Raw genomic sequence first — 27,014 nt, 5'->3', positions numbered from 1 at the left:
CTAGTCTTATAGCCTTGCATGAGTCAGTTACTTTCTCTCTGTCTCAGTTTCCCATCTGGAATGCTTCCCTCTGCCATTCTCTGTCATGTCTGTGTGGAATAAAACCCAACCTCCACCACTAGTGAGTTCACACAGTGTGCAGGATGACTAGTGTAATGAGGCACTGTTCTTCGTTGGGATTTATAGGCAGAGTTGCTCTAAACACACAGCAGAAGACAATCTATCTGATGGAAGATGTTTAGAAACCTGTGTAAGGATAGTCAAGTATTTAATCATTCGATAGCACAGTCAGAAAAGACTTGTGGAAACGCAGATACAAAACAGTTTCAAGGAAGAGTTAACGTTTCCAAATATTGACCTTGTGCAGAGTAACCATGTTAAACCCTGGTTTATGTTGCGTAGGATTTTATTTTTAATTTGCTTTTTTTTGTTACTCAAAATTGTTCTGAAATTTTTGTTATAATTGAAACTTACAATCTGATAAGAGTTCTTGTCAAATATGCTTTGCAGAAACTACACTGCAGAGTTTTTTTTTGAGGCTGTATTAATGTAACTAATTATGGAAGTTAAGTTAGCATTGTTAAGCTCACTGAAATCCTGCCTGCTTGCACCAGCAGATGTGCTAAGTTTTTTATCTTCTGAAATGCGGGAGCTGTTTTTAAGGTTCAGAAGTCAATGGGAGATGCGATCGTGAAGAACACAAGGTTGGTTTTGCTCACCATCCCTCTGTTTCAAGGTCTAGTTGTTGAGTTGGAAACCGTGACTTCGGATGAGTCACTTCAGTGCAGTTCTCTCACAAACATGTCTGAGAGACCATTGCTGATGTTTTTTTCTCTTCCCTTCAGCTAGTGAATCGGCACTTGTATTCAGGAAGCGCGGACAGGACAGTGAAGTGCTGGTTAGTAGACACTGGGGAGCGAATCCAAACGTACAAGGCTCACAAACACAGCGTTAGCACTTTGAAATACCACGCTGGGATCTGTAAGTTGCTTTTCCTTTGTTCAGCAATCCCTTGTCTCCTTTTTGATGTCTGTCTTTGATCAAAGATTGTTAATAGAGAGTACTATAATTTTGAAGGCTTGCAAAATTGTCACTTTTTTCAACTCTAGCACATTTATGCTCAGTATCAAACTTCACTGCACTACTCCATGTGGGAAGCTTAGATCTTCCCTCCATTTTCCATTTCCCTCTTTTGGCAAATGAAGAGGCAGTTGCTTTATTTCTGTTACCAAGGGAAGTGGTAATCCTGAGCTGTCTGTGGTTGTTTGTAGAGCGATAGTTTAACCTCGCTAGTCTGATGTTTGTCAGTCTGCTTCTGCTGCATACTTGGGGACAGCAAGTGCTGCTGCTGGATGTGCAGCCCCGTGCCTCCCTCTGCTACCTTGTAGGTGCTGTGTAATGGACTGTCCTAAACCAGAATCACATCTCAGATGCTCACTGCTTCTTTCTAACAGTTAGGCTTCCTGTTCAGACTCTGACCATCTCCTAGACTCATTTTCCACAAGTTCTTTCCCTTTATCTGTCCTCTTTCATGTATTTGTTCCCCAAACCACCTTTCTGCAGTATCCAACTATTGCGTGCCTTACTAATGCTTAGGACTCCGTTCCCCTGCTTCCAATACTCCTGTTAACAGTGGTATCTTCATCTTGTTGTTAACATAACAGTATATTCTGACCATGAAACCCTCTCTTTTTAAATCCCTGTCTTGGTTGGCTTTCCTTCTGCACGTCATCTATGCATTTCTGGGCTTGGGTTGCAAGACTGCGCCTCTGTTTTTATCAGCCTGAACCTCTCTATGTGTCATCCTGGTCTTACCCTGCCACTGACATTAGACCTGATGTGCCTTCATTTGCTTCCCAGACAAGTACTTCTCTCCTTCAGGGTAACCGGGATGGCAATGCCTGTCTTTTCTAATCTAGAAATTCACAGCGCTTTTCTGATTTCGATTTCTGTACTTCAGCTGTGAAACCAATGTGTAACACCAAATGCATGGTTGCTATTTGGGTCTTGATATCTCTTTTGGCAGATCATCAGTATGATGGTGATAAATGGCTGACAAATGCAAGATGGTACACATCAGAAGAGAGTCATATCTGCGCAGGCAGATTACAGTTTAATGGCAGTTCTCTAGCACCATGCTTGACATAGCTCACTGACCACATTTATAACCCAGTAACTGAATTGATTTCTTAATTATGTTTGGAAAATTAACATGTAACCAAGCCCATAGGTAGATTTTGATTTTAATCAGGAAGGCTTTATTTGGTCTTCCTTTCAGCATTAGACCCACAGCACTACTTTTCTCCATTAAAATAGTAATCGTAATTTACAGTTAATTTCAGCTCTCCTCACCTATATTGCAGAACTACCCCACTCTCCCCTACCTGCAGGTTATAATTTCTGCTGATTTCAGCTCTTGCAGTTGGCTGGAAGGCTGAAATGGAAGGGGAAAGGGTATGAGCTTACGCTGTACCCTGAAGTTATTATTGCTCAAAGATGCAGGCAGGTAGGGCAGGGGAAGTGAATCAGAAATTTTAATCCAGGATGAACGCTGGCAAGCAAAATGCTGATTGTGTGTGTGTGTATGTTTTCCCCCTTCTAATTATAAAGATACAAACCAAAACATTGTATTCATCAAGACTAGCCGAAGGCGAGATACCTGTGCTAAGCTGATGTTGGCCCGATCCAGTGAGGAATCTTCATGTCTGGGTGGGAGATGGAGAGACTGTCTCCTTCATTAGTGAGACCTCCAGAGCTGCATTTTTTCATTATTGATCCTGCTTTTCATGCAACCAGTATAGACTTGACCAGACTCTCTAAAACCATCATAAAGAAAGTTTAGGCTCAAACAAAAGTTTCATTTTCTGATGCCACCCAGAATCAGCTGTGCAGCTTTCTCTCTCTTCCCCCTCCTCCTACCACCCTGTCCCTGCCATACACATACATTATTTTTCGATAACACACTTTTTTTCTTAAAATGCAGGCAATATTGCTGCATTTAGTCAGACCTGTGAAGAACATCCCGATAGTGTGATAGAAATGTTCACAGAGTTATTTAAGATCACATTTTAAATCAAATGCAAAAGTACTGAAAGTGTCAAACATGGAGAATTGAATTGTTCCACTTGAAGGGTAGAAAAAATGTCATGGAAAAATATTAGGGACTTGTTTGAATTTAATTTAGACACATTGTAGTTCTTGAAAGAGGAAATTTTCCCTTAAAAATGAATTTATACACTATGATTGCTTGCATTATTGTAATACATAGTAATTCTAATTGAAACAAAACTATTACATACTGTGTAAATGAGGGATCAAAGACATGTTCACTGGGTACCAAATGTTGGAGCTAGTGTAGCTTAAAATTCACCTGGGACGGATCGGCACCGTGTGTCCACTCTCTGTCTTCCAAAAATGTGGAGAAAATACTTAAATATCAATGATGTTTGTTATAGTTTATGTCACATTTGCACCAGCCCAAGAATGTGGAAAGAATCTCAGCTGAGAAGTGGTAACTTTCTGTTAGCAAGCGATAGAATTAAGATCTATCTGGTCAGTACCCAAAGGCTTGCCCCAAAGAGTTTACAGTCTAAATAAGAAAATACAGTAAAAGAATGAGAGGAAAAATATGTGTTTCCAAAATGGCTTTATATTATACGGGGAGTCCTGACAAATCTGAGAACTATGCTTTAAATCATCAGAATGTGTTTCTAGTGGCTTTCCTCAGTCTGCTTGTGTAATTAATAGCATGGGGAATATTAAAGCTGGTTCTCAATCTAATTTACTTAATGATATTATGTTGGTTATTTCTCTCCTACAGTATGTGCACAGTCATTTAAAATTTAATGCGGTTTATATTTTTTCATGTTGCAAAAACTCCAAGGGAACATCTGAAACCTGTTCTCCCACCCAAGAGTCTATGAAATTTAAGTAAAAAATAAAAATGAATTGTTGATTTTATTTTTTTGTTGTTTGTTTGTTTCACAGGTGGTATATATAAGCATATATTTAAATGGTAAATCTGGGTTAGATCTACAGCTCTCCTTTGAAACTCAGAGGTGCAAAGAGACTTCCTAAATCTAGAGTGACAGTTCAAAAGACACAAAGGATGTCTGTCAAAAGCAAAATCTTGATAGCGATAGCTAAAGTAAACTGACAGCTGCATAGTGAAAACAGCTCTTAATTGGTTCCTACTCTCTGCATGTGTGTAATAGTATTAAGTGATTTCCATTCACTGGAAAAAAAATCTGTACCTTGTTCCCTGCTTTACATTGTTGTTACTCGTTTGCAGAAAGGGACACAATGCTTTTTCAGGATTGTGTTGGCAATTGAATTTATAGTGGCCCATATAAAAAGACATTGATTTTCCACGTCCAGATGTTTCTTTAAGGTGTACCCAGGAAGTACCCAGCCTCCTGCTGTTTAATTTGAAGTTGAAAAGCTGATGGCAGTAGGTAGCCTTTTCTCTCTTCTCTTGTTGTTACTGCTGTGGTAATTTCTTCACCTCTCTTTAGGAATCCAGTGCCTGACTTCTCCCAAAAGATACGGAACCTGTTATCTTCAGGCACTTCAGTTTTGTAAAAATCTTTCTGTGCTAGTGGCTTTTGCAAAGACATGAAGTGCAGGGAGCCGTGAATATATTGCTTTTTGCAGTTCTGAAATACTTATCTCTAGATAAACTTGAGGAATTTGGGTTAAGTGAAGGAAAGCAAGTGTTTGTGAAGACAGTTTGTAGCCCTTAAAGCACACAAATGTGCTCCTTTTTGGGCATATTGCTAAGTAGAAAATCTAAATATTCAATACTGCCTTACAGTTTCAGGATGCAGCAATTCTGGGGATCTGATGTGAAGATCCTGAAGTGTTGAGAAATTGTTCTTCGAACATGGAAACCTGATGAACAGCCAAAATCCCTGGCCATGCTTAATTTACTTAAACCCCGCCTCTCCTTGTAGCACATGTACAAGATAGCACATACATAGAATACAAAAGTTATAGCCAAAACCCTCAAATAATTCTGTGCTGTACTGAAATAGAGATTATAGCCTGGGCCTTGAATCACTTAAAAGCTCTACTGCTTGCAAAGATCCTAAGCCACAGGATTTAGCTGAAGAAATCTACCACACTGAAAGAATTTATAAAGCTTCTTTGTAAAGCTGCCTACACATGCCACTCATCTCTGGGGACAGAAGATTTAACTGTGGTATTTCAACAGAGAGGGCCATACCTATTGATAGTAAGCTTATGGATGAAAATGGGGGGGAAAAAGGATATGTTTTAATGAGGCTAAGGCCAAATTCATATTATTAGTATGAGAGGTGATAACGCTGTTACTGTGGTTTGCAGCTCCACTGTACAGATGCTTCTGCTGCTTGATGCAGCAGCAGAAGTGATGAAGATGCTGTAGTACTGAATGGAAACCTGGACATAACTATGGTAAAACAAATGGAAGGCTTAATGGAAATCCTTAAAACCAGACATGAGATAAGTTGTCTGCTTAGAATTATTGAGGCATGTTTAGGCAGGGAAATATACGTGGAAGAGAAGAGCAGAAATACGTATTTGAAATGTGTGTGGAGTGAAACGCTGATGTATATAGGAACTTCAGGCTTAAGGCAGTTCAGTGTTTTGAAAAATGTGAATGAAAAGAAGCATGCTGGGGTCAGTGACATGAAAGTGATCTGAACTTGCTATAACTGAGAAGAAAATCAAGCCTAAAAATGATAGGTCACGCTCCTTTGTGAACTAGGTTTAGGTACATTTTGGACTCACATGAACTGACCTTACGCAGCTGCTGACCTCTGGCCATGTGCTATGTTGTGTGGTTGCGTTGCAGTGTTCACAGGAAGTGGTGATGCCTGTGCAAGAGCTTTCAATTCCAAGAGTGGTGTCCTGCAGAAGATCTTTCGAGGGCACAAGTTCATCATCAACTGCATTCAGGTCAGGAAGGGGTTTCTTTGCTGGGATTTCTCACTTCTGATTGCTCCCTCATTTGTTTTGTGGGAATGGTGTGGCTAGCTGTTCTGTGTGTCTTGGGTTGGGTGTTCTAGGGTAAGATGAAAAGTAACAGACTTGAATATTCCTTTTTTAATTTTAGGCAAACTCGATATGTGAAACCACAGAACGAGTCCCCAGACACAGTCCTATGTCTGTGATTGGAGGTTTTTCAGGTCAGGTTAGACAAGCAACCATAAGAAATGAGACAGATGTAACTGATCCTGTGTAGGGGCAGGGAATGGACTCCGACTTCATGAGACCCCTTCTATTACAAGACACTGATGATAAGTGTTTGCAGTGCTCTAGGTGAAAAGAAGTTTCTGCCTTATCCAAGCAGAATAATATATAGCATTATACCCCTAACCCTCCTGGGCGTGGCATCCCTCAACACTCTAGCAACTGCTTACCATCCTTTCTGATCTTAGTGGAGAGCTAGCGGTGATTCCCATGTACTACCCTGTATATAAATGTTTATATAAAATATTGCCATCAGGATCTATTTTTCTGAAGGTATAAAGATGACAAAGAAGCTCTGTATTGATGTCTGACCCACATCCTACCAGACAAATGGAAAAGTCTCTGCCACTGGCTTAAAAATTTTCTAAAAGTTAATTAAGTCCCTGAAAAGTTGCTAGCGTATTGTCTACCCTCAAGTGATACTGGCATTTAAAAGTTAAAAGGGGAGGAATTAGTAAACCTTGGTGGCAATGCAAAGACCAGTATCATGCAAGGAATCCTGGGGGGAAAGTTTGAATCCTTGGATGCTTTGTGCATTTAAGAATCCACATCTCTCTGCATCAGGATCTCAGTAAAAGCTGCATGCAGGGTGAGGATTTTGATTAAGAATGTGAGACACTGTAAGTATTTCTGGCAGGCTGACAGTCGAAAGAAAGAAGAGAGGAGATAAAATTCCTTTTGGAGTTGATCCCAAGCGTACAGAGTTGTAAATATGGTTGTCTTTTGTATATTTTTCTGAATTAGCAAGTGGCTAGTTTGTCTTAAACTGCAAACTCTTGGGTATTGACCAATTGGTTGTGTAGCAGACGGTCGCCTGGATGTATTTGGGTGATAACTGATATAATCAGTCTGTGCAGCTCTTAAGTATTGACAAGATCAAAGCTTGGCTTTGTATTTGTTTTGTAATTTCATTTCCAAGTATAGAGGGCAAAAAATCCTGGGAAGAGAGAGGACTGAGAACTGGCGACCTTAAGATGATCTTAAGCATATTAATGAGGGGTGGATGAGGGAGGAGGGGGCTGTGGCTGTGCAGGCTTGTGTGGTGCTTCATGCTGATGTAAGCGAGACTGCCGGTGGGATGCTCGCTGTCACGGCCACCTCTGGAGACTGCGAGCGCCCGTGGCAGACAGACTGACACAGGAAGGGGCAGATGATCAAGATCGGCAGCTTATTTCTATGGCGGGCTGAGGACAATTGGAAACATTACTGACAGCAGCAAATGTTTCATTAAGGAAATGAAACTACAGGGGGGAATCAAGGTTAAATTACTGCAGGTTTGGAAGAACAACAAATTTTGAAGGAGGAATTTTACCTATAACTTACTGCAAAGGAAGAAAGGAAGTGAGAAGGGAAGCATTCCTGAGCCCCCCCACTGCCCACTGATGCTGATTTTGGTGCCTCCTTAAGCTTCATTTTCAAAACCAGCAGTCTGAAACCAGCACAGAAATTCCCAGCTACAGCCTACTCTGACATTGAGTTTAGTTTCCCATTGCTTTTCTAGTGGGTTTAGGTTATAAATAACTCTTGCTGTTTATATTTTATGGCTCTGTGAAGTGGCTGAGAAATGAGTCCTGACTTGGTAATGTCTCATCCCACTTCAGCAGCTTTTGTGATAATTTATACTGGCTCTTGCAATGAGCTATCAGGCCTTAAGTGTTAGGATCAAGCTGTGTTTGCTCTGATTTTTGACAGTTTGATTGTGCCGATTCCGAGCTGTACGGTTTGGTATTAAATGTGACCCTGTTGTTCCAGATCCACAACGAGTTGCTCTACACAGCTTCCCACGATGGCACACTAAGGATTTGGGACATCCGAGGAATATGCAAGAGAAATAAGCGGCGTTTGAAGAAGGAGAGGTCTGCCCAGGGCAGGAGCTCTCAGAAGGGCAGTCTGTCTCGTCTCTTCAACAATAAAGTCGGCTGTATGGTACAGCAAGAAAATGGGGAACACGAGGCCGTTGAACTAATGTGACTGTCCAGAACAGACTTTCCATCAGTGACCAAAGCTGAACCTTTTGTTTTCTGCACCACTGTGTCCATGTAAACCAGAACTTGGAAAGAGATGGGAAATGGCTTTGCTTGAACGTCTTTTTCAGGAGCCAGGATTCTCTGTGACTGTCAGGTGGACTCAAGTCAGATACTGTTGCTGCAGATGACTCTCAGCTGAGCAGTACTGGGGTCAGGAGGGACTGCAGTGTGGTTCAGGTGATGCGTGCGCGTGTGTGTGTGTGCGCGCGCAACTTTACTTACGACTGCTTGTTTTCAATTCCCTCTGGCGCAGAGGTGTTGCACACTTCTGCCTGTCTAGTATCTAATGAGAAATGTTTTCTCCTGTTCCTGTTGCCCGTTCACATGCCCTCTGTTCGGCCGAATGTAAAATGGAAGGTGCCCTGCAGTATGACTATGAATTCAATTTTCACAGCTGAATTCAGGTCAGTTTTTTGCTGATTAGACCAACTAACGCAGGATGGTATGGCTCAGCAGGGAGAGTTTAAAGCAGACTGGACATCTCTGGGAAGTTGGGAGTAGTAGGACAGAGACTAATTTTTTTTTTAACAAAACATAAGCTAGAGAACAAGCCAAACCTCAGAGCTTTTGTACCAAGGTCAGCTGTTTGCCAACGCGCAGCAGTTGTCCTCCTCCCAACAACCTAGCGGGTTCTTTTTTTACCTTTTACGATCTCACACTTCGCAAAGGAAGCATCAATGGCCTCACTTGTGTCCTCTGCGTGCTGCGAGGGGCGTATGCTCCCAGCCGCCTGCTTACCCCTGGGCACGGTTCCCCAGATGGGAAACTCCTGGTGGGCTCCTTGGACCAGCCCCCTCTCGGCACGGCAGGAGTTGGAAGCTGTTCATTAGGCACCGGGTCTACGGTGGTGACTGCACCACCTCTGGGCAGCCTGGCCCACTGCTTGACCATCCTCATGGGGGAAAGGTTCTCCTTATATCCACTGGGAATGTCAAATTGTGTTTTTTTCAGGGGAGAGGAAAGCGAAACGGGAAGATTTATTAGGTGCTCTAGATTTGTTATCTTTCCTCCTTAACAAGGCTATGTCTGGCCTTGGTTTGCTAGGTTGTTAGTAGCCTCGGATAAGCAGTCAAACTCAAGAGAAGTTCTCCCAGTCTTTTTCCAGGTTCATCCCTCTCTGATAACCACTGAGCCATGAATAAACAAGGGTTCTTTTATTTTTCTATTTGCAGATATAACTCTTTGTAGAACCAGTACAAAAATATCTAACCACATGTTTTTATTTTTATGGCTTTATTTATTCTGTACTACAGCAAGATAAAAATGCTGTAATCCTTTTTTAGAATGGACTAATAAACATGTGGCATCTACAGACAACTAACTGTCTAGTTTTTATTTTCTTCTCATTTAGAGGGGATTTGGCTGGCTGCAGATGCGCAGCAGTTAAGAATGGATGGAACATGGAAAAAAAACCCCACATATACTTTTGGAAACACTTCTTGCCTTTCCCTTGCTGCTGGGGCCAGAGTCAGGCATGCTGTGGAGCCGTCCCGCCTCCTGCCAGTCACCAGATGATTGCCAGAGCTCGGTTTCCCTACTCAGGGGAAGGAGTGATCAGCCAGAAACCAAAGCCTTCAGGGAAAGCACGGATGACAGAAGAGCCACACGTGCTGGCTCGGCGCTTGCTGTGGTGGCACCGAAGACCCCTGCCCTGAAACCGTAACACTGCGTCATTGGGTCGGGTCTGTCATTGCCACTGCACATCCTGCTTGCCTCTCCTGATGAGCAGCTTTGTTAGCTCTTACCTGGCAGGTTTCCGCGTCTAGTAGGAAACAGCATTTTAATTACATTAAATGCCTACCAAGAGAGACTAATTTGGGAGGTCATCTGCATAGCGTAGCCTTAATTCCACTGTAAGCCTCTTGGTCCCATCATTGCAGCTCAGTACTGGCCCTGTGGGAAATGTTTATGAGATGGTGGCTCTTGGTTGCTGGGGTGATGGCTTGCTATGCAGCTAATTTTATTTCTATTTTACTTATGAGGTCAATGCTAAGTTGGAGGCCTTTAGCAGAGATGGACAGAGTTGCACAGATGGTCTGGGCTATACTTTTTGTTTAAAACTTGCACACAGTATGTTAGACATGGGAGCTTATCTGGCCATACAGCAGCTGCACATGGAATTAACCAATGCATTTAATAGACATAGATCTCATAAAACGTGGAATTAATGAGTCATTACCACTTCTGTCTGTGGCTAAACATATCACAGTGTCTTCAAATACATTGTCAAAATTAACTTAAAACTTTCAGCCAGTGCCTTCTGCCCTGCTGATCACATAAAACTGCACGCACAGTTACTCGGGGGCAGTGCTGGCAGAATTACATCATTGAGGAGTGGCTTCTCTGACAAGCACTGCATGTTGTGGTGCTAATTTTAAATTCCCCAAGGACAAATGTTCACTTCTGAAGTTGTCACTGCCAGTTTGCTAGGCAAGCCACTTCAAAGAGGAGAAATACTGCCTGTACAGCCCAACACTGCCTTCGGTGTATGCCTACGGGCTAGAATGGCAGTAGGTTTGGGAACCCCTCTGGCTGAAGGAATGAATTTGTGCTTTCCCACCTACTTCTTGTTAAAACTGTGTCCATCACTGTGTTTGTCTTTCTCACTTTCAATTCTTTTGTATGTTCTGGGCTGCATTTTATCCAGTGGTTCCTCAGTGCTTTCCTATAGAGAAACAGGATATAATGGTTGCTGGGGCTGTTTTTTCTCCTCAGAAGTTCATATTACTGGCTTTAGAAATGCTTCAACCTTCTGGGAAGAGATACAAAACTACTCAATTTTTATAGCATTTCTCTTGATGCAGAAGTATGAAATACAAATAATTCCTTAACAGTGTAATCACTGCCTGCTTTTTGCTGTCCTTGGCTAAGGTAGCCAGGAAAAAAAAAAAAAACACTACTGAAGCCTATGAAGTCCATCCACTGGAAATGAGCAGTCATTTTGCAGGCCAAAGCTCTGCTTCCTCCAGAATGCTGTTTCCCCTAACAAAACTTCAAGCCCTCATTTCCCCACTGATAAACGCTGGGTAAGAACAAACTGTCACCTCATGGAAGGTTCATTTTCCAGCAGCTGCTGCTGGGCCTCGCTCTAAGCGGAGATCACTGCCAGTTCCCCAGACCCCACCAACTCCAGCACCACGCCTGGCGCAGATGGGGCATGAGCTCCCTCTGCCGTGAGACTGAAGTATGGGAATCAAATAAACCCTTCTTAAGAAAAGCTGACAAGCAGGGGAACTTCTGCTTACATAGCAGAAAACGGGATGTTATAAAACACGCTAAAAAACCCCCCAAATATTTCTCCAGAAGCTGGGGACAACTACTGAGACAGTGCCTGAGCCAAGTTTTGTTCAACAGCTGATTAAAGAAAATCCTGTAGTCCCCATAAAATCCATCAGTCTTAAGCCACACACCTACAAGAGGTTAAGAAGAGCTGCTTAGGGAAACTGGTTATTTAGTTATAAAACGAAATACACTACACAGGTCACTGGGGTCTGACAGACACAGCCCTGCCAGGTAGTTCCTACTGGTTTTTAAAACCAAAGCATGGAAGACTTACTAAAAGCAGCAGCACAGTTACCTTTATTGCCTGCGTAACAACCGCATGAAGCGACAAGCAGAACACAGTATAAATCCATGCACAACAGATAGATAAATGACTCTTAGAAATCTTGCAGAAGAAAAGGAGAAGTGTTTGTAAGTTGATACCTCTACAACCTCATGAGCTATGTTTCTGATTTACAAACTCACTTTTTTTTTAAAGCTGGTATTTTAAAATGGTATAGAAATGCTTCTTTACTCGAATACTAAGTGAATTAACTTATTTCACAATAAAAATATAGTTTAGTTCTATTAAATTTTCTTCTGAAAATAAATGTTTCTATTTTTTGCTATGACAATAAATTACAATGTATCACAAATGTAGGCTTTAAGCAGATTTATAAATAAGCAGGAATTAAGTGTTCCACCTACAGTTTAACTGAATTCAAGGCATTTAGTAAGAGATAAGCTGAAGGTGCATTTACAATCCAAACTCAATTCGTCAAGGTAAATACATATAACTGAAGTAGATGTAATGGGATTTAATGCTGTGGTACTTGTATATAGGATAAGTACTCATGAATGATCTGTTCCTCTTCCTCCAGTGTTAAATCCAGATAATCCTCTTCATGTTCAGGAATATCCTCTAGGATTTCATTGACTGCATCAGTCTCCATGTCGTCATCTGTTGGTGAACTAGAAGAACCTTCCGACAAAGAAAGCAGCAGTGAATTCAAAGAAGTTGGTACTTTCCCTCTTTCACCAGCATGACTGCTCTGCAAGTCCGTTCCTGTAAAACCACCCCAGTTAAAATAGCTCTGCAAAGGATATTGCAGGAAGGCAATTTTTTTCCTATTATTTAAAGCTGTAGGAAAGCTCTTAGCTGTACAACAGGGATCACTACAGCTCTGACAAATAACGGAAGAGAGAGAGAGAATGTCCAAGTTTCCTCTTTGCTAAATGGTAAGTATCAATTACAGTTCTACCACATAAGGGGCATGAGGAAGGAGTATGTGGTCAAATCAGCTGACTGTATAGCACAGATTTGGAATAAACTTCCTAGCAGTCAGAACCCACATATTAGCAAGCCAAAAATTCATCATTATCAGTGGTAGGTCCAGGGAACATGGTCCAGCAACTTAGTCCTTGCTCTCTGAAAGAATACAGGCAGGGAGAGGTTGGTTTGTTTTAAAGAAAACTGGTGTGAGTACAATTAGCTGGGAGAAGCTAGAATTGCTAGTGAGGGCCTCACTGGCGAAGTGAGGACACAGACACCAGAGGCCTCCAGCCTTGTGTGCCAAAGCCATCACCCACTCAGCAGCCATTTCCTCTTAGCCCTTTCCAGGACGCCCCTGAAGGCCACCCCTTTCTTCTGGGATGCATCTGTCTTATGCACTGCCTACAGCTGATATGTATCCCTTATGGTTCCCTATATGGCTGTCACTTACTGCTGGGGCTATAGCTTATCTGGGGTGATGGACGCCTTGCCTGTAACCATGTTATTGATAAAAGCAGTCTGGGGCATTACTCAAGGCCCTCTACCAGTATTTAAGCAGAAATCGCTTAATTGTTTTGTTCAAGAGCCAGAAGAACAGCCGCCCTGCTTCCCTCTCCTCTGCCTGCTGTATGCAGCATTTCTTACCTGCAGACTCTGTAGGCGAGTCTTTTGATGAAGTTGATTCTTCTGATGGACTGGACCCTTCTGGAGACAGCTGCAGTGAAGCAGGAAGAACTCCCCCATAATGAGCAAGGGTTTGGGAAGCTAAGTGGATGTTGCCTTTAAAGACCTTTAAAGCTTGCTCTGCCGACTCACGGCTGAAACCCATATACATCAGCTACAGGAAAGAGAAAAATATAAAAATAAAAAAATCTGGAGAAATCCAAGCTCATCCAGCACCAGGGTCTGGCAGGAATCTGACTCTGCATCTGACAGTCATTCCTCTTGCACGGAGGAAAGCACTACATGCCAGGAATTCCAGGACACTGACTCTGGTTTACTGGAACAGTTAACAACAGGGCAGTGACCTATTAAAGGAATGGGGATGTTGAGCAGAATCAAGAGCCTCTTGTTTAATATCAGACCAATTCTTTTTCTGTCTTTCAAAAGGAAGCTTCAGAGCACTCCAGCGTATCAGGAGGGTGCACATGCTATTTACTTTTTCTAGGCAATATAGTTTTCTTGCCTGTCTGTCATTGATTACATAGCCACACTAACTACTGAAGAGCTTTTCAGGCGGCCGGGATGTTGAGCAGAATCAAGAGCCTCTTGTTTAATATCAGACCAATTCTTTTTCTGTCTTTCAAAAGGAAGCTTCAGAGCACTCCAGCGTATCAGGAGGGTGCACATGCTATTTACTTTTTCTAGGCAATATAGTTTTCTTGCCTGTCTGTCATTGATTACATAGCCACACTAACTACTGAAGAGCTTTTCAGGCGGCCTATGATGAGAAAGACACATTCCAACTCTTTTGTGCACTTCAGTGTTTAGAGACTTGAATGAATTTCTCTTTGCTGTCTTTCTGGGAATAGAGCATTAGAGTGCACAGACTTTGCTCCGCATCTGCGCTTGACAGGTTGGTGTATTGGGCAGGAAGTACACACAGATTATGTTTTAGCCTGAGTGTGACTTCACCGTCAAAAGCAGGTGCCAGACAGTGGAAGTGTGACAGCTTGAGTGACATGGGTCAAAGGAAATTTGTACAGCTTTGCTTAAGGAAGATCTGGTGTGTTTGAAGGCATAATTCAGAAACAAGACAACCAACTCCTAAGTAAGCAAAAGGTCTAACTTACTTGATCAATACTTTCCTGGGAAACCTGATACTGGTCCATGGCCACAGGATCATCATCATCATCTTCCAACAATAACTCTGGATTGTCAAGAATAAACTACAACAAAACAGGGAGGGATCAGAATAGAGCAATAGAAATATAATAGTCCTCGATATGGATATGCATTTAGCCCAGTAGTTGATATAAGCAAACCTCAGCCAACTTAAATGATACCTGATTCATTGGGTCAGGAAGTGGAAGTTCAGTCATTACAGTTCAGAAAAGGTAGCTGTGAACTAACGAATAGAGACTACAGAAAATAAGAATCTGCTACACAAAAGAAAAAAAAAACAAAGTAGTTTTTTTGTACAAAAGTACTACTCCTGAAAATCACTTACCTTAAAGGCTTGGTCCAGGTTTCCTTGTGTATTATGAAGAGCTACTTGAGCAGCTCTCTCTGAATAGCCCATACTTTTCAAGGTGTTTATGTCTTCCCGTCGCTGCCTTCTTTTAGCTCTCTCCTCCCTCCTTATCTGTGCCTTTTCCTGCAAGAACACAGCCATTACAAAGCTCAGTGCATGGGAGTGCTTCAGCCTTCCCCTATGCAGATAGGGTTTCTTGGATTTACTTTGAGTTTGAATCTCTTGAGGAAAAGGGATTTTTTTTTTTTTTTAAATACAGACTGTGCTGCCAGACACTCATTACTAAATAAAGTTGCATTTCCATGAGCAAGCACTGTTGCCATACTTCCGCTCTGCAGCCTCTGCGGATCGGATCTTATGCTATCACAGCTATTATAGGCCCTGTGTGGTAAGTGATAAACCCGTTTGGCAGATGGGCCTGTAGACAAGACTTGCCAAGGACATACAGTCAGAACTGAGCACGTAGCCAAGTTCTGTTCAGCCCTTCTCTCAGCCATTTGACTTTTCCATCCACATTTCACTGTGTGAAGTCTAGAAGTGCCACCTCAGCTTACCAAACGTAACTTCAGGCACTTCAGATCTGGACAACACTGTCTTCACTTCAGCTTCCTTCACTTTAGCACAAAAAAAAAAACCCAAAAAATCCTTCTCCCCTCCTGGATCTCCCAAGTCCAAAGCCGTAATATGGTGTAGCTTGATGGTTACCCTTAGCACTTCATTGTGCAGCCTCTCGCCTTTCAGACCAGCCAAGCCCAGGAGTGACAGCTTGATCATGGTGGTTTTGTTCCCATACGGAGCATGGCTGACTAGCAAACACTGGTGCAAAGTCTTCCTATGCACTTCTGTGGTACAACCACAGGTCTTCGGCTCTCTCATCCCATCTGTTTTGGGACAGAGCTTCCCTTGTTGTATTAAGTTTTGGTTTCAAACTTGTGGCAACAGATGTCAAACCGTTAGTTACACTAACAGTGCCAAAGCAGGATAATCGAAGTCCTTAATTTAGCACCATGTTGCACTACTCACACAAAACATGACCTTATGGGCACTCCAACGGATACGATCCTTGATTCAATACTTTCACTGTACCATACCTCTCTCCTGTTGGTGATAAGATTGGCAGCATGCTCCACATTCCCATGGCATGCTCGCAGGGCAAGGCGAGCTTCCTGTTCGGAGAATCCCAGGAGTGACAGGCGATAAACTTTATCAGGATCTATGGACAGCTCTTCATATAAACGAGATGCCTGTATATAGAAAGAACAAAATTATACTACTTACACTGTTGCTAACACACAAACAAAAAAAAAAGTCTCCCCATTTTTCTGAGTAAGCAAAGAACAGGGAGAAGATGCAAGAGCCCAAACATAAGAGCTAGTGTGAACGACTCAAAAGTTTTACCTAATGGTGTCTTACCTTCTGAATATACTCAGCGGCCTCCTTTTCTCTGCCACTGTGATAGTGTCCTATCCCTTGAAGGAGGTAAAGCCGTAGAAATAAAACCTTCTCACGACCATAGCTTCCCTAAAGAATTGTTTAAACAAGGGAGGGGGAGGGCACATGGGTAGAAGCATGTGGTAGAACATCAATTCATTATCAATAGAACACTTTACACATTTAAAGAAGACATAGTCACTAACATGTGACACTTAATATGCAGATAAAGTATCACATCTAAACTACCGATAATGTCTGTGCACATAAATGCAAGTTTGCCATCACCTTTGTGTCAGGTCCAATGCTTTCGTTACACTGACAATTACACAACTAGAACACAGGCTGAGGAAGCACGAGAAAACTTTAAACTTCTAAAAGTCAGTCTTGTAATACTTGAACAATAACTGAATACATGTAGAAAAAAAAAAGCCACCCTAATTAAATCAAAATCAGCGTACTTTGATATCAATAAGTCTTTCATGGTTCTCCCCATAGCACCTCTGGAAGCACCTATGTGCTGTGGACAGCTTTTTCTCTGCATCATCCAGGCAGTCCAGCTGCTCCAGGCGGAAGTAGCACCACACTATATCCAGCTGCAGTACTGCATAGTTGTCAACAGTATTCAGGAGTTCTGTGCTACACTCACTGGAAAATAAAACAATTACTTTGTTTTTTTAGGAGAGGTGGTTTATTTTTTCCACATACTTTTTAACACTAGCGAAACAACATGCTAGACATACACATACTCACATATTTGAGAAAGCTACCTCGTATTTGGGGTAGCAAACTGATGTCAGTGGAACTTTAATAAAGCACTGATCTCCCACCACATTCACTGATACACGGGGCACTAATGGTAACACTACATCTCAAAGAATTACAGTAGTCACAACTCATTTTGTTACTACTTAAGACAGCATCTTTTTAAAAGCAGAACGGAGTTAAACCCTATGTAATCTTTGAGAGGACAGAGAAACTGTCTTCCTTAGTGCACGTGAACATGCTGAGTCCTGTGCCAGTCTCCTTGCATGTGCATACAGATGAGAAACAGATGGGGACAATATTACTTCTGGGGATCTCAGAAGAGCAATTTAGGGCTCTGACTGCTGACAGGAAAGTAGTTTACCTGCCAAAATCCTGGTATTGTTACTGACCTATCAGTCAGTATGCAGCTATGTGCTCCACCTTTTACAAGAAATTATTATTTCACAGGAGCAATTGCAAGGGTATCTGTAACTGTCTCTCAAGCTAATGCAATTTATAGCCTAGTACATTAATATTGACAGTTTCTGTTTATGTTGATATGAAAGATTAAATTGCCCAGTGGCAGTATCTGTTTCAGCTGTTCTACATGAAGCCACCTGTCACTGCAAGTCAGAGCCTTTGTCTGCTGCTTACCATCTGCAGAGGGGGTGTGAAGTAATGCCGGGGAAAACAGGCCCTGATTTACATGCACACATAGAGCTAATACTGTTCCTGTATTTGGTTAACCATAAAGGAAAGAGAGACACAAGGGCTCAAAAAGGTTCTTACCAGAAGTGTTTATCAGCATCCAACAAATATGGCAGTGCTATTTCATATTCTTTCTTCTTCATTAATGCTCTGCCCTTCTCATGATAACCCATTGCCAGCACAAGTGCCTAGAAAAAACAGATTGAGACTTTTTTTTTTTGCACCTCCCCAACTCACTTACATAACTAAAAAGAAATACCTAGGTAATCCATTAGAGCCCTTGTTCTTCCTAGAAAAATACCACTGTATCAGTTCTATAACAGCAGTACCATTTCACATCGTGTCATACTTTTCTCCCATCTGCTAGTGTCAGATATTGTCTAATTGAAAGCAATGAATGTTACTGACACATGAAACGTTGCACCAAGTTTATTTTAAGAATGCAACCCTAGATAGATTTTCAATGATGAGTGATAAAAAGTTAAGCATTTTTCTGGGAGCTACACTTCCTAACAGCACCAAATTTGTTTTGCTTTGCTATTACAACTAACTCGTAAAACCTAACGATTCACCTCCTGCAAAACCTCAGAATTGAAAATTAAATTTGGATGTGGCAGGAAAACACTCTAGTTCCTGCAGTATGACAAATGGAAATGTAAATAATATTTCTGGATAGAAACAACCTGCAGTATTTCTTCTCACCCATGTTCAATACTGATGAAATCTTGTGTACTTGAACATTTGATGCTTTTAACTCTTCCGGTGAATTACTACTTTCAGCACTTCATCAGAACAGCGTGCATTGTGAGAATGGACAGTTTTTATTCCAATCATCCAGAAACTTCAGATGATGCAGAAAACACAGTATGCCTCAGAAGAGGCTAGGCCAGCACTTAGCACACGTTGGGGCCTGCTCATTTCTTTCCAAGGTATTTTTTTTGTTACTGGGTGTAATTCCAAGTATTTGTAAAGATTTTTATTTATCGTCAGAAAATCCAGCAATCTTAAAAGGCAGCATCTATCACTATTCTTCTGCTTCAGCAGCCAACATCAGGTATGTCACTCCTACTGTAATTCAATCCATGCACCCAAACAAAGATATTTTGAGTTGGGAATGTGGAACTTTCTTGAATGGTGAACAAATTTAAATTTGAGAGGGGTCACAGTGCAAAAGATCCCAAAACTAATTTAAAAGAGTCCGACTTTGAAAGACTTACCGAGTTTCCAAGTGAAACTGAGGCCTAATGAACAAGTTATTTTCATGTTGTTCTAGGGCACCCAAAATTTAAAATAGGTGCTAGGATATAACAAAGTTAAAGCTCATCTTAAAACACAAAAATAAGATATGGACCACACAGGGGTCAGTGCAAGATTAGACCTGCAATTCGATCAGCAATCAAAGGTCTGTCTCCAGATGACTGAAGTATTCCCAATTGTAGAGTTCTACTTTAATTTTATTTCAAAATTATTTTTATTAAGCAAACATCTACTGGACCCAGGGTTATATCCCAAAAAAGTCTGACTGTATTTCAATCCCGTATTTGAAATTCTTCACGAATCAAGCTTTAAAAAGCTGTCTTAGTAGCTTTGTAAGATACTTTTACCTACTTTTTTAGCTTGAGGAGGAATCTCAATTGACCTTCCAGTCTGATTAGCTATATCTAGGTATGGAACAGAATCTGGATCCAAGTACTCCTCTGAAAGGTAAGAAAAAGCAGTTTAAGTTTTAAGTATCACCTTCAACGGAGTAACTCTGCTGTTATAAGATTATGTCAGCAAGTACATGGTTAAACAAAAAAGCAAACAAGCAAACCACAAAAAATTACGTATAAAGGCTGCATCTGTGTCTTGGACAGACCTATCAAAAATAGCCCTGATCAGACAAATGTGAGGAACTTTTAGAAACGTCACTAAGGAAAATGCCCTGTTCATCCAGAAATTTAGACACAACATTAAAAGTTACATGAATTGTAAAGAATTTTTTGCAGAAGACAAAACACATTTTACATGATATAACATTTGAAATGCTTTATCAAATGAAGCATTGAATATAAAAACACAACTGAGCATAGTTGATAAAACTGAAAGGAAAAAAAAAATACAGCTCAGTATTTTCCTTTCCCCATATCTTTAATGCTTATAACCAAACTATCAATTTTGTTTTCACTTCCACCTGATTTAAAATGAAAAGATGCTTTTCTTGTAAACAGAAGACAGTTGAGCAGGAGTTTGCTGAGATTAAAAACTTCTGCCCTACAATTTTTCTCAGATGAAACAAAAGGGTTGTTAAATCCTTTCTACACTTCACACAGCTTCACACAGAACCTTCAGCCTGTGAGCCCATTTGGACTCCACTCTGTAACTCTGGCATTGTGCTATAACTGACAGTTAGTGGCAAATACCTTAAAGAGGCCCTGTACAGGATTCAAGGGCTGGGGTCTAAATTACCCCTTACATCCATAAAAGGAATCACTTCTTTCATTTGTTCAAAATCTGATATTATAGTAAGAAACAGGCTGTCACTGACTGTTAAAAGCAGCTTTGTTGAGGTATTTTTGCATTTGGCAGGAATTCGTTCCATACTCAGTTTCACAGTTTCTTATTTGTGGATTTTTGAAACAATAAAATAGAGAAGTGATTTAAACTCACCATCTAGCAATGCAATTCACAAACACAACCTCATTTTGAAAAATTATTACTGTTGAATTGACTATATCCCTTTAACTTAATCCACAGTTGCCAGCAATCAACGTCAAATGCAATGAGAACAGAACAGCCACGTTACAGATGAGAATGACAAGTGAGCTGTTCTGCACAACGAAACCATGGTTACGCACAGCCATATCTGAGGTAAGCTACAAAAAAGTGTGTAATGACTTATAATACATTATTCCACTGTGTTTATGTCTACAATAAATTTAAAGCCTGTTCTCAAGAGTAATCAGTCCCTTAACTGTCAAGTGCCAATTAAATAATTGATTCATATTATATCCTTCTGAAAGTACCAAATGTTTTCTAGCATTCTAGTTGTGTGATAAGAGTTAGAGTAGAAGAAGTTTTAGTCAACTTAAAATGCAGTTTTCAAGTAGGTTGAAACCTAGAAAAGTATAAACTGAAATCCAGCCATGGTACGGGCTTCTATGTTGAAAGTTCACTGAGAAGATAATTTTTGATGCCCAAGAATTAATGAACACCCATCTCCCCCCCACCCCACAAAAAAAACCCAACAACCCCCCTTACCTCTCTCTGCTAGAATTTCCAAACCCTTCTTAGTTCTTTGCATCTTGTCATTTATTTCTTTTTCTTTCTTGCATTGAAGTTCTTCTTCCTGAACTTTTCTTTTAGTTTCCTCATCACTCTGTTCCAGTTGAAGTACCATCACTTTTGCATTGTGTGTTACACCCTGGTCTTCAAGGGTTTTGCCTGCAAAATAGAGTGTGATGAATACAATCCAAATATTCTATTTGTGAAGTGAGACCATTTTACATTGTACTGCCATGGGGCGGGGGGGGTAAAATAACACCACCCACAAACAAAACCTGAACAGCCCCTCGCTTTACTCGTACTGTACTAAAGAACTACAGTAATTCCTAGACTCAAGAACTCAATCAAAACCCTTGCCAATTACTGATATATTCAGCAGAAACTCAGAAATTAGAATCAGACTTGCATTTTAAAAGTGCTTTTTAGATGATTGGTATGTTTCTTTGCTTGCTTTTTTCAAAACATTCAAAAGATACGCCTGTATTTCAGTTAATCGATCTACACGCAAAAACTGGAATAACAACATGTTCAGGATCATACACCGCAATGGAAACAGGACAGAGAAACTGGGAATTGAATCTGAGTTCCTATTGTCAATTCCATGGCTCTAATTCTGACATACTCTAAGGGAAATAAATATGTCAGATGCTTAGGCCATCAATAAAGAGAAAGCTGTTGTCATCACTTCCCACAACATGTCTGACAAGTTGAACATGTATAAAGCATTACAAAGAGTTTTTGAATGTGCTGTTATTGAGGAAATTTAGGGTTTCTATTAATTGTGCATTTTCAGTGTTTCTACACTTGCAAAATGGATTTTCAACATTTATTACAAGATTCCTGTAATTGCTCTAATTCTATCTAAGAATTTTGATCATTATAATTTATTACATTTCCTGTAGAGCAGAACCTGACAAATATAACTGCTATTCCTTGGGAATTTCTGAAATTAACAAAGTTGCAAGAAATTTTTCTTCTGAGAATCAGTAACCTAGAAAATTATCATAGAAGTATACTCAACTAGAGATACGTACCCAGGTCAAGCTGCTTCTTATTTATGATTATTTTGATAGCATTTTCTTTTAATGCATGTTCCTGTGCTATCCTGTGAAATAAATCATTTCATCCATCAATATAAATTTTTAAGGCTATACAGTATTTCTGTTAGAATAGCAATAAAACTTCAAAATTAGTATGCTTGTAACTGGCTTAAAACTTGCTATAAAAGGCTGCTAGGAGTAAAATAACATCATCAGAAAGCTTTGTATCCCATATAGGGAAAACCTGGGATACAGAAAGGGAAAAAGCAAAACAGACAGAAAAGAATCTGATTTTATTAGGCTTAAGAACACAAAAGGAAGAGAAGCTAATATTCACTGTTCAGAAGACCTGCCTAGTTACAGATTTGGAATACTGATCACTAGTGCCTTCTCAGGTACTTGCTGGGGATTTACAAAGAGCTATCTTCTTCCACAGTTGCAACTTCCCTGTTTTCTATCTGTTAAACCACAGCTTCTTACATGAAGAACTGCCCTACAGGGACGCTGGACATCCTATTCAGACGTACTGAGCAAACATACATGCTAAGAAACAGCTTAAATCAAACAAATAGTGCTCTGTCTTTTTTTTTTTAGTACTGTATGACAGTATGCTATCTCATTAGATAAGAACCAAGGGTAATTATACTTACTGTGATCTGAGCTCCTTGCCTGTGATGAACAGGTTAGTTTCCAGTGGGATTTTTCTGCTCTATAGTAATTATATTGGGTTAGGGGAAAGGAGGAGGGAAGGAAAAAAGCATGATATCAAGATACTTTGGACATTTTCTTAATTAATTGTTTTACAACAACTACAATTTCTTTTTCAAATAATAATCATGTTAACAGGGTTATGGTTGGGGATACCTATTTGTAATTTCTGGGTAGGGAGTCTTGTACTTGCTATACAGTGCTAAAAATGAGTATTGTAACAGCAGAAGATTCAGAATTAGATAAATCTAAATTCAGAACCAAACAATTTAAACTGACTAATTTAATTACGCACTTCCAATCTTAACTCTGCTTTGTAATTATGCCACTCACCTATGACTGGCTAAGTTATGATTAATTCCTATTAGTGTCTCTGGTCCCAGATTAGATAAACTGGAATTTTAAATTAATTAATTCCCCTATGCCCAGTAGCATTGTAAAGAGGAATTATGAAATTACTTGTTTGTTTTAACTGCATGGCAATCACTTAACACCCTCTATCCTTTAGCCCATTACATTCCCTGGTAATTATTTTTCACTACAGGAGAGAGAACAATTATGATTGTGTGTTGTGTTTTTGCAAGTATTCAGTTAAAAAAAAAAAAAAATCCTTTTGAAGCATAGGTTACCATCTAAGATCTTCAGAAGAAAAAAAACATTGCCTTTTTCCAAAGTGAACATTCACTTCTGTTGCTGATAAGAAGACTACAACCTTTAGTGCACCTAAATAAAGAACTTCTCTTTCAGTGTTATCAGAGTGGACGAAGACATAGAGCATTGGGGAAGATGCTGCTGCTGCACATGATCAAAACTAGGAAGTGATTGGCGACAGTTGTTGTGCTTGCTAGAGACTGTTTTTAAGGGGGAAATTTTCCCAGTTAAGAGGCTTTGTATTAGTAAGAACCTAACCAAGGGTCTGCTCTCTGTCTTGTGACCAACCTGCACAGCACACTTCACATCCATATGGTTGAATCCTCTCAACCTTCAAAGCAGAGCAGCTGTATCCAAAGTGCCATTTGAGACCGGTCCCTGGCCATGTCAGCCCTCACACTGTGCCTGGGCATTGCTCGGCAGGATACCAGGGGGCCTGGGCTAAACTGCATCAGAGCCGATGCTAACAGCTTGACAGTATGGATGTCCATCAAACAGCGGCCAGCCTGTCCCCCACCTGTGTTTAGCTGACTAGGGTAGATGTAGCCACAGAATCTGGTATGGTGACCAGTCTGACACTGATTTAAATAGATTCACATCATTATTCTGGTACATTTTATGCGTGAAACTAGAGGTTGAAGCCTGGCTTTAAAAGGGCAAGACTTAATTCAGTTCTATCTTTGTGAAGCTTTTAGGAGCCTGACTTAGGAGGCAACAGATGAGTACCATCACAGCAGCAAATCCTGCTTCTCATTTCCAAGTTCAAACACTTGCCATACCTATTTTAAAGTAAGTTTAGTTAGCTGCCTGGACTGGAATAGTTACAAGAGGATAATGTCATCACTGTAAGAATATTGCCACATGCCACAATTAAAAGCTAAAGGAGTTCTTTTCAATGTCATCAGCCATACAAGGCTTAAGATGACACCAAGTTCAAGTTGCTTATTGCACTTAAAGAGAATTTGTTTTAAATTAAAGCTGTCATTTAAACAAAAGCTGTGGTAATACAGATTTATTCATATGCTAGCTCAACTTGAGGCATTTACAGCTGAAAAAAATACATCTGCTCTTTACTGCTAATATGAACAGTTACGTCAGAAGGAATCAAACTGAACTAGATAGATACTTAAATCTAATTTACTTTTCTTAATTGAAAGATAATTTCTCATTAAATCCTAAAGGGAAGATAGTTACTGATCTCCCAATATTATATTCCTTTGCCATAGTATTCCAACATACCTGGGAAACTGAAATATACCTACATAACTCCCCCTTCCCCCATATTTTATATACTTAACACAGATCTCTCATATGAAACACCTGAAAAAGTTGAAGAAGTGAAAATATTTGCATTAGATACATATCTAGAACTCAGAAGGCCATCAAAGTAAAACTACTTATCCTGACTTTTCTGCAACGTCACTTACTTTTCTACGAGGCAGATATATATCAAGTCTCGCAATCCCAGTCACTTTAAAATTTTCATTTCCTGTTCCACGCTCAATTGCTTTACACCGTATTTCTTCAAGCATATTCTCTGTATCGTTCTCATTGATATTCAGCTTGGATGAATATTTTTGTACAAGCTCCTAAAAAACGGCAAGAAAAACTGGGAAAATGCACCAGCAGTATGACATGGAAGACGCATGACATCAACTCAGAGAGAATATTTACCTTTATCTCTTTACCAGCTTCTTTTTTTTCATTTGTATATGGTGGTTTCCATAGCTGAATTTTGTCCTCTCTTAAGCAACTTGTCAGTTTTGCTATTAAATACTTCCTTTGTGCCATTCTTCTACAACAAAAGCAGAATTGGAATGGAAAAGAAAGAAAAATAATCAATCTTTTAATACAGCTTTCCTGTACTAAGATATTGTACTTTTTCAAGAAGTCTAAGTGACATTTCAGAATTCTGAAAAAAAAAAAATTGAGTATAAAATGCATTCCATGCGTTTCAAAAAAAAAAAAAAATGAGTATAAAATGCATTCCACGCGTTTTGGTGGGGAGGGGAACCTGAGTCCAAATTGGAAAGGGGGTGAAACCTGGATTGGAGAACAGGTAATTCAGAAGCCCCCTGCATTGGACCTTGCCAATTCAAGACAAATTAAACCTCTTCCTGACCCCTCATGTGAGCTGGAATTGCAGAAGGTGCTGATTCATCAAAAGCCATGATTCAATTCTTCTGCCCAACCCTGAACAGGGCTGCTCAATCCAGCTCCCCCCTAAAACATGTCCTTGCTGTACCCCTGCCTTCCTCCTTCTCCCACTTCCCTACTTGAACAGCCTTTCTACATCAGTGGATGGTTGAACACAAATTATTGCTCTTTGGGAGGATAGAAATGAAGTGTCAGGACGGAACATCTCAGAACCACAAGCTCCACCATGAGAAGACCATAAGGTAAAGCTCACAGCCCTCCAGCAAATTGAGATCAGCTAGAGCGCAGAGAGCTAACGGGACAATGATCTATGCCTCCCCTCCCCGATCTCAATCATTTGTCCAGCAAACAAGTTTAATAGTATCATAAAATGGTATTGTAAAATTCTGGTTTCACAAAGATGGAATACCAGGGTGCCACTTTTCATAGTCCAAGAGATGCCCTTCCCACTGCAAAGCTAGAACAGGCACATGGGGGCACAAGCAACATAAAGTGCAGAGGCTGAGATCAGAGATGACATGTACTGTAAACCTGCACCAGGCATTAAAGTACCCATCACTGGGGAGAACAGAGCAGCTCCCTGGCTCACAGGTAAGAGTTTAGGCAGAATTCATCACCACAGGTTATTCTTATTCAGCTCAGAGAAAGCAGTAACCTCTGTGAGTGAATCACCACATCCCTGAAAAAAAAACCCCAAGAAATAGGGAAGGCAGAGAGGGCAAGGAAAGGTGGGTGCAGTGACCTCAACAGAAAAAAAAACCCAAAGAAAATCTATGTGCATGTTAAAGCATGGGAGACTTTTGGCTCTTGAACACTGGGAGTCATATGGAAGATGTCCTTTAATTTATACGGAAAAGCATTAAAATGTTGGCATATATGCACTGAGGTTGGCATTGAAATTTGATTAATCAGTTTCACTTTTCTTTCAGAGTGGTTTCCCTTTCTCATTCTTGTTTATTAGCAGATAGCTCTCTGGAGAGGAGGACAGAAAAGAAGAATCAAAACACTTCTATCCATTTTTCCAGTTTCAAATACTGTTCCTTACTCAGAAAAACACTATTCAAAGAATCTTTGAACGCTGCAAAGACAACAGTCTCTTCTAAAAGCGGAGTCAGAAGGATTAACTGAGCAAATGGATGGTTTAACAATTCTTCCTGTTTGATTGCTGCAATTTCCATAGTGTCTGTCCAAACTACGAGAGACAACCATGCATTTTTTTTTCTTGCTGGGATGACATTGTTGTTATTATTATTATTACTATTTTAGGGCCAGGGCAAAACATGGCATTTACAAAGCAGAAACAACAAACACACTCAATTTTC

The 27,014-nt window shown here is 40.4% G+C and overlaps 2 protein-coding genes across 2 annotated transcripts; one reads left to right on the top strand and one right to left on the bottom strand.

Annotated features, from left to right (window-relative positions):
• Positions 1 to 845: 845 nt before the first annotated feature.
• Positions 846 to 8,202, top strand: WDR86 (WD repeat domain 86; the record flags this gene model as incomplete). Its single annotated transcript, XM_009572067.1, has 3 exons — positions 846 to 981; positions 5,834 to 5,937; positions 7,984 to 8,202. Coding segments are annotated over 3 exons (459 nt in total), but the record flags the coding sequence as incomplete, so codon positions are not given.
• A 3,615-nt stretch (positions 8,203 to 11,817) lies between these two features.
• On the bottom strand, positions 11,818 to 25,329 carry NUB1 (negative regulator of ubiquitin-like proteins 1). Its single transcript, XM_009572066.1, has 14 exons — positions 25,210 to 25,329; positions 24,963 to 25,124; positions 22,827 to 22,885; positions 22,171 to 22,241; positions 21,113 to 21,295; positions 19,481 to 19,569; positions 17,954 to 18,060; positions 16,879 to 17,065; positions 16,400 to 16,507; positions 16,078 to 16,230; positions 14,963 to 15,109; positions 14,586 to 14,681; positions 13,438 to 13,630; positions 11,818 to 12,501 (listed from the first exon to the last, which is right to left on the bottom strand). Exons 1-14 carry the CDS (start codon positions 25,324 to 25,326, stop codon positions 12,338 to 12,340), a joined length of 1,836 nt encoding a protein of 611 aa, XP_009570361.1. The 5' UTR covers positions 25,327 to 25,329; the 3' UTR covers positions 11,818 to 12,337.
• Positions 25,330 to 27,014: the final 1,685 nt, after the last annotated feature.

This window comes from Fulmarus glacialis, unplaced genomic scaffold (genome assembly GCF_000690835.1).
Source record: "Fulmarus glacialis isolate BGI_N327 unplaced genomic scaffold, ASM69083v1 scaffold15072, whole genome shotgun sequence".
Lineage (NCBI taxonomy): Eukaryota > Metazoa > Chordata > Aves > Procellariiformes > Procellariidae > Fulmarus > Fulmarus glacialis.
Note: the sequence above shows the minus strand (reverse complement) of the source record. Positions and strands in the feature narration are given on the sequence as shown.

Bases quoted from the DNA above. Each gene is read 5' to 3' on its own strand.
- NUB1 (XM_009572066.1), bottom strand. From the start codon at position 25,326: ATGGCACAAAGGAAGTATTTAATAGCAAAACTGACAAGTTGCTTAAGA. The intron at 19,570-21,112 runs GTAAGGGGGGTT...CTTACCTTTCAG, and splicing joins GGAAATTCTAGCAGAGAGAG to AGGAGTACTTGGATCCAGAT. The intron at 14,682-14,962 runs GTAAGTGATTTT...GTTTTGTTGTAG, and splicing joins ACCTGGACCAAGCCTTTAAG to TTTATTCTTGACAATCCAGA.